Consider the following 8,519-nt stretch of genomic DNA (forward strand, 5'->3'; position numbering starts at 1 on the left):
TTGTTTGTTGGTTACATTGCCTATTTGGCTGATATAACTTTAATTGACTTAAGATTGTGATTAATACTTAAAGGCTGTATTATGAAGTATAATATATAAATTATTTATTGTCGTAGAACAATTATGAATTTTTTTTTAGAAGACAATGACAAATGTATGCCACTGTACAATGATCTTTCTATAAGGTTAACAATGGTTATCATAAACCATAACAATGTACGGACGGAGACATATAGATGCAAACTTGGGCAAGTTAATGATAATTTTTGATCAAATTAAGTTAAGATGCCCGGGCTTGTATGTATGTAATAATATTTAGAGTAGATTTCAACAACATATGATTTAAATAAAATCGATAGTCATATAAATTATGTTTTTTTTAAATATATATAATATTGCTTAAATTTAATAAAATTTTTTAAATATGTTAACTTTCAAATAAATGCAATATGTTTTTAAAACAAATTAGAAAATCTATGTAAAAATTTAGGCATTTGACACATTTCGTTATGTATTGAGTTGGTAGGTACCTAGGTATCTAATTTAAATTGTATTTTTGTTTAACTTATTCATTGTAATTGTGTTGCATACAATTAATAAGATTTACTCCAGTTATAACTGCCCATCTATTATAAATTAAAGTTAAAGTTCTTTTTTTTGATACAGAAATTATTAATTTTAATCATTTCATTTCAGAACATTGATCATTATGTTTTTCTAAAATGTATTGTTATTATTATGTTAATGTATAGTTTTTTATTATTTAATAATTGCATTTATGTAAAATGTATACAAACAGTTTATTTTTCATAAAAAATCTTCCATTATTTTTACTCATAACTTCTAACATTCAAAATTGAAATTTATTTAAAAGACCATCACAGTTCTACAATATGGAAAAAAAATTTTTAAAAAATTAAAATATTAATGGGTCAAATGCAATTTTTGTTGACTTTAAACATAGACAATAACTTTGAATACATGCATATGTGCTAACCACAATTTTGTACAAAAATAATAATTGTACAAGCAAGTTATTCAAATAACCAAATAAATAATTAATTTAAATTAATAACTATGGATAATCATTGCGAAGAACAACTTTTTCAATGATAAATTAAATGTTAAAATTAAGTTTATAGAATATTTGGTTAAAAATAATCATCAACCATCACACAAATACTGCAAATTCATTAAATTACTAATAACTTATTTTAACAAAGTATTGTTTTTTTTTTTTTGTTCAATCCTAATAAATAAATGTGCATATAATAATAAAATATAAATATAATAAAAAAATTACATACATCAATACTTTGGAGAAACATAAGTTGATGTATGTAAACATTTAAATGTTTCACCTAATTTTTGTCTAAATCAGATAAGTGTTGGAGGAAGTCCTCTGGAGTCATTATGTGGGTTGAACCTACATAAAAACACACACAATGTAGTTTATGTGCATATTTTTGTCATAATAAATGCTTATACCTACGACCTACCTATTACAACTTCCCAGTTTTTGAAGCTTCTAGTTACTTCATAAGCACTTCTCATTTCTGAATATGTGATTCCACCACTTATGAACAGTATGATTCTTGAACCTTGTTGTTTTGAATTCTTTCCTTTATACCACGTTGCATTGTACCTTGAACTAATACAATTAAATATTTATTTGTAAGACAATACAATTTTTTCATGTGAAATTTAATATAATAATTTATCGAGTAATTATTTTAAATTCTTAATTCAATCAATAATTACACATTTGATAATACACGCCTTATTAAATAAAAACTAAATATTACGACTTACAGTGAAGATTTGTATGTCAATAAAATAATTTTGTATTGTATAAAAATTAGGTAAACATAGGTAGGTACATTTTAAATTTATGTCCAACAAAAATAACACCAAGTTGCACGACAAATAATTACATTGTGAAGTGTGATTAATAACCAAAGATAATGGTTTTCTAGTAAAATACTTATTTAATAACCATTAATATATATTATAATTTAAATATAGAATTTTGCTGTTTCCCACAAATTATTAAAAATGATTTGTACCTATCGTTAAAAAGTGATTACATAAGTATGTAAAAATTTTATAAGTTTACAACATGTTTAAATGTTATTTTTTTTATACAAATAATATTTTTAACACTAACTTTTGTGACAAATATAATTATTATTAAATTGTTTATGTAAATATTTCATGAAAAAACTTCTGAATCTTGTCATTTATAATTTAATAGGTATTCAATATACAGTAGTTATACCTAGACGCTTTATGATTTTCAGCTGAAAGATTTCTAGCAGATATATAAGGAAATTCATCAGGATCCAACTGATTTTCAATACAATATTCAATTATATCTTTGATCTTTGGTGTCCAGCGAGAAACTTGGAATGTATTTTCGTCGACTTGATTTTTACGTTCAGTCTTCTTACGAGGTGGTTTCTTATTGTTTCCCTGAAACAGTAGTTGGATTATTAATTAATTTTGTATTAAAACAACACTTAGTAAGATAAATAATTGTATAACATAGTCATAAAGGTAATTTACTTCTACAATAGTGGTGACACCAAGTTTATTCAAATTGATAATAGTTTGTATATTAGCTGGTGAAAGTTGAGCATTTTGAATAAGTTCATTAAAAATATCTTCTGAAACTCCTTCCATATACAAAATATATAATATAATAAGCCTTATTTTGTTTTGTATTGATACATTATTATCCGTTAAGAAAGAAGAAAGTTTTTTCTTAACATCGTAAGTGATCTTATCTTCAACTGCCTCTTTACCCATAGCTAGGTCTTGTTCAAAAACACAAATGTTTGCTAAATTTTTTCCATAGAAATCCATGCATGTTCTAAGTGCGCTCATATATTTGGTAACATGGTTCACTGCTTCTCGTTGTTGGGGAATTTTGTTAAGGACATAAGATAAACCAGCATGTGTAGAAATCTGTGCAACATCAGCAGGTTTTACGTATCCGGGGGCCACATAGTTCTTTAATTTCAATTTCACAACACTAAAACAAAATAAATCTAAGTTATAAAATTATGTTATCAAGTTTCAGAGTAGATTCTTAACTTACTCTACCGCATGATAAAGATGTTGATGTTTCATCTCTACCCATACCTTGTCTTTATCGTCAAAAACTAATTCTTTTTGAGCATCGTCTTCAGTAAACCTTTCCAAATAAAATATGATATGATATAAAATGTTAAGCATCATAGTAAGTTAAATTAATAATAAAAAACTCACATAAAAACTTTATTTTTTATTAGAAAATTATCATGAGTCATTGCTTGGAAAGTGAGCTCATGCAAAATTAGTGAGATCCAGTCAAATGACCTGTCAATTATAATTAACTGTGAACGAATTTTTTCATAACCTTCACCCATGTCTGGATCATCTTTTTTCATTTTCTTCAGTTCTCCCAACACCAGCTGTGCTAATTCTAAGGTGCTTTTATTGTTACTTTTTTTAATATATCGCACTGATGGATATTCATTTAAAGCATAACAAATAGAGGCAATCTCAAATGCTAAAGTATCCAATTGAGGAATATGAGCACTATCAAGTAATAAATTAAAACATGATTGAAATGTTGTGTGGCTGTTCAAAGAAAACACCTATGGAATATATACAAATCAAAATATAAATTACCGTAACAAGGTAACAATTAGTAATGTTTGAATGATACCATAAATTATTAAACAACACCCACCTGGCTTTCAATTGGTATGAAAGCAATGTTTATCTCTTTGCACGATACAATCTTTCGCATAGGAAGTGATTTGGAGAGAAGATTAAAGATATTATCTGGACATGCTTTGTTAAAATGAAGCAAAATATTAATACTAGGTTAGTCAAAGCAAAACAAGAAAAAAGATTATAATTAATAGTACAAAATATTAGGTAGAAACACCTCCCCTCCCTTTCACGGTAATACTATCAACATAATATTTTAAATTACATAAAATTGCCTTACTTTACCTAATACCTATATACCTATAGCATTAGTAATTAATTCACTATGATATTGTCTTAACATAGCACTACAACTTACTATAATTTGAGTTAAATCTAGAGCGTATATACTTTTATAATATATAAGCGTGAAAGTTCTTGATACAAGTTAAAAAAGTAATAAATCAACTACCAACTACATAAATATATAGGTAATTATAAATAAAATATAAATTTTTATAAATATATGGTTTAGGGCATAACTAATTCAAAAAAATTGCAAATCGTAACTAGGTAGGAACTAAGTTCTAATTTACAAATCATCTACACGATAGTAAAATCTAATAAGATACTAATAAAGTAATAAGTTAAATAGCTTTTATAATTTTCAATTTCCATTGATGGCTAGATTTTATGAGCAATAGGTAGGTATATACTTGATAACAATACAACATGGTTTTGTATAGTTTACATATTTTACATTGCTTTATATAATATGTACTATTTGAAATAAAAAATCTGCATCTTTTATTTAACCAAACCAGTCTAATATAGTTAATGTATATATTTTTTAAATATTTTATATAGATATATTTTTAGTCGAATAATAAAAGTAATTTTTTTAAATTTCTAGGTTCAATCAATCCTAATACAAATCTTCAAAAATTAAATCAATACATTTTTTTAGTAATATTTTAGTAATTATACCCTATATATTTTAAACATCTACTCATAAAACAAAATGTTAATTCATGACCCTCTAATAATTATTTTTTAAGAAAAATCTGGGTTGTATAAAAAATTATACTAGTGAAAATTGAAAATTGAAACAATTTAAGTATAAAAAATATCAAAATGTTTACCATGGGTGAAGTAGATATGGGCTGCTTTATACCTTGTATTTCCTTTCAAGGGAAAATCCCCAAGAAGTGCATCGACTGAACTTTTAGTTGGTGTCAAAAAATAAATGGCGTCCAGATTTACTGGTTCGCGAACTTTGAGCAAATCTTCTACCACTAAAAAAAAAAACAATAAAATAAATAATATATATTTAATTGGTTACTTGCTACGTACCTACTCGTACGTTAATAATGATTCTTAGGGTCAAATTAAACTCCTCTAATAATCTTTCTTTCTTAACAAGAAAGAAATTATGAAAATAATTTCCAATACCCAGGTAACTATAATTATTTCAACAATAGCCAAATGTTCTTTGCCAAATATAATGGTAATAAGAACAAGGAAATAATAATTATGAATAACTTACAATAACTTAGAATACAATTAATTAAATTATTAACTAGTTTTAAAAATTTTGAATTTGAGAGGTACGTATATTTACAGTAGTCTAGTCATTATTATTTGAACAGTTTAGCTATAGTAATTTGAGCCTATCTTAACACTTTTGAAATGGTCCACTCATATAGGTAGGTACATAAAATAACATTGTAAAAAAATAATTAATAAACAAATTGACAATACTATTACATGTGAGGAACAAATTTATCTGTAGAGGCATATTTTTTTTTTAGAGAATATCGTATTTAAATGATAATCTGTTTGATTTAAATCAAGTTCATTTGTTCATATGGCAAAAGTGTATATGTATTGAGATAATAATTTATTTGAGACAAAATCAAATGCATATTTTGCTGTTGTATTTTACACCTAAATCTTTGCTCTTCAGTTATGTACTTTTGTTTTAAGTTTATAGTATAGTGTCTCGCTAGTTAGTAAAATAATAGAATTTTAAAAGTCGTTTTATACTTATTGAAATGTTGTGATCTACTTTACTAAACGAGAAACACTTATGTTTTCACTTTTCACTATCTAGTGCCGTACATTCATGTTATATTTTTTCCAAAAATAGACATCGGTAAGCGCATATCATATAAATTTAAAATATATATTGTGTATACCTACTCAATAAAAAACTTCACCGACAATTTACAGAAATACAAGAAAATCAATTATTATTTATAACTTAATATGATCTATGAATGTCATCGAATGCAACGAAGTCACAATTAAGTATAACAGTTAAAACAAATTTAGATGTTTACTGATAGTACTTTGTCATACCAAACGATGAAACGAATATTATACCTAACTATAAACGAAAGTCAAGGTTAGAAGCACAATAATAATAGTTGAATACTATAATATTGAATAAAATCGGTACCAACTAAAACTGAGGAACTATCTATTTCAAGTTGTGTTACGAGATATACATAAACTACAACTTAGATCAAGTAATAATAAAATTGAAATATACTTAACCTTTATTCTAACCTAACCGATGTCACGAAGTAATGAAGTCACGAAAAATAAACAATATATCTACAAATCAAGCAAAATTCTGATAGCTACTAAAAACAAAAATAGCTAGGGGACATGTTATATATAGTATGAAGCTACCATTATTCTTTGTAGAGTTATTGAATAATAATTAGGATATATTATATCATACAATTGCTATGCCATCAAGAAATACAAATAAAACCACTCCACAAAAATATCTATGCTATGGGTTAGCAAGTTAAACTGTTCAATTCTCTGGCACAATTCATGGACAATTTCCTTTTTAATATAAATATGAATAAAATATAATGTATATACAATTTCCATAATAAATTTTAAAGTTCTTCTAAATTATGCGTGATTTAAATGAAGTTCTCACTTAGATCACGTTCATCATAATCAGGGTTGGGATTTTATAGCACTTAAAATTGCATAAATATGCGCTATAATATGACCTTAACTATCGCTAAATATGCAATAAAAACAACAAAATATGAAAAAAAAGGAAATTTATTAATTAATCACTTACAAATTTATATAAACGGCGAAAATACAACGTAACACACGAGTACAGGCACACGAGACAACTATATAAAATAAATTGACTATCATTCAACGTTGATAATCGGCGATTAATAATCGCAGTAGAAATTGACAAAAAAAAAACTCAACAAGATTAGTAGATAACAAAAATCAGAACCAAATACCTGATACGAAATTATCGTAGTATTATATTATACCTATGTATTAACGCTGTAACGGCGTTTCATCATCGTAATCGGCCTATTTACTTAATCTATAGGTACATTTACAATTTATTTGATAATTCAATTGACAAAAATCTAAAAAAACGTTTACTAAAATATAATTATATATAACATTTTGACAGATTTTAATTCAAAAACAGGTAAAAATGCAAAAAAGTCTCAAAAAACCCAAAAATAACAATAAAAACTAAAAAATCGTAAAATATGCAAAAAAAAGCAAAATAAAATTTTTTTATTTGAGTTCTCTGTATCATGAAACACATTTTTAGCTTACTCTGCTATTTTTTAAGCATCTCATAAGAAATATGCAAATGCTGTAAAATCCCAACCCTGATCATAACAATCATTATGTAGACTCAATATGTATTTTCTGAAGGTAAGTTCTAGCAACATCTGGATATTTTCTTTTTTGCTCGAAGTTTATGTCCAACAATAAATTGATTCATTTTTTACTTCAGTTAAATGTTAATATTTTTCAAGAATCTCAATAAGTCACCATATAGTATAAGATCGGACACAGTTAACAAACGCGAAAATACCCTATGCCAACCTTCAATATTATTATATGTTTTTGGGAAACCTGCAAACTGCTATTGTGTAATGTCGTATTGGTTCCACAATTTTAAATTAAATATTGGAAGCCGTATATATTTTCTCCTAATTGGTCTCAAGACCCATGTGCCTACAAAATAATTAATGAAATGGAATAATAACATTTTACTATCGATAAATAAACTGTTGAGTGTTGGGACATTAATTTATCCAATTTTCCATTTACGTGTGAAACAGGAACAAAGCCATTCTATAATTGTTGTTTTATTTTCAATGCAAATTCTGTTTCATTCGTATATTGTTGACGTATTTCTAGAAAATATATTATTTTTCACCATAAAACTTGACCAAAATGAAAAAACAGCCTCGTGATATTCAAAACTTAAAAATGTTCTACTATTTCTATTATAATTTGTAATCAATTATAACTACTATAAATGAACAAAAAAAATTTTCGTATTTCATCGACCGTCGTAAATCTCGAAATACTTGTGCAAGCAGTGCCAACCCACACAGCATGAAAATAATTATTTAAAATTTATTAAACATTTGAAAAAAAATTAACTTATTTATTAAATATTTTATTTTGATCAATGGTCAATTGTAAAATGTTTAATAAACTATTATTAATCATGTTTTGAACCCTTTTGCATTTTGAGATAAACATTTAAAAGTCAACATTACATAAATAGTGGTTAATTGTATTTATTCAATATTGGTAAACAAATGTTGCATTTACATGTTTTAAAGCTGAATAAATGTTCCATAACCATTAATGTTTATTTACTAAACATCTGATAATAATTTTTCATGGATTTTTAATAATTATTATTGAAAATCATGTATTTTTAGACTTAATTTTAAAAAAATATATAATATTAATATATTATTATATATACTATTATTATAATTTCTATAACT

The 8,519-nt window shown here is 25.3% G+C and overlaps 1 protein-coding gene across 1 annotated transcript; it reads right to left on the bottom strand.

The window, feature by feature from the left end:
* Positions 1–2,247: 2,247 nt before the first annotated feature.
* Positions 2,248–5,497, bottom strand: LOC111038406 (syntaxin-binding protein 1-like). Its single transcript, XM_022321484.1, has 8 exons — positions 5,467–5,497; positions 4,842–4,994; positions 3,737–3,840; positions 3,361–3,641; positions 3,101–3,196; positions 2,805–3,034; positions 2,566–2,675; positions 2,248–2,472 (listed from the first exon to the last, which is right to left on the bottom strand). The coding sequence occupies exons 1-8, from the start codon at positions 5,495–5,497 to the stop codon at positions 2,248–2,250; spliced, it is 1,230 nt and encodes a 409-aa protein (XP_022177176.1).
* Between the last annotated feature and the right edge of the window lie 3,022 nt (positions 5,498–8,519).

The sequence above is a fragment of the Myzus persicae genome, unplaced genomic scaffold (genome assembly GCF_001856785.1).
Source record: "Myzus persicae strain clone G006 unplaced genomic scaffold, MPER_G0061.0, whole genome shotgun sequence".
Classification (NCBI taxonomy): domain Eukaryota; kingdom Metazoa; phylum Arthropoda; class Insecta; order Hemiptera; family Aphididae; genus Myzus; species Myzus persicae.

Excerpts from the sequence above, each read along its gene's own strand:
- LOC111038406 (XM_022321484.1), bottom strand. The coding sequence starts at position 5,497 with ATGCCTCTACAGATAAATTTGTTCCTCACAT. Across the intron at positions 3,841-4,841 it reads CCATATCTACTTCACCCATG|CATGTCCAGATAATATCTTT; the intron begins GTAAACATTTTG and ends ATTTTAACAAAG. Across the intron at positions 2,473-2,565 it reads GTGTCACCACTATTGTAGAA|GGAAACAATAAGAAACCACC; the intron begins GTAAATTACCTT and ends CTACTGTTTCAG.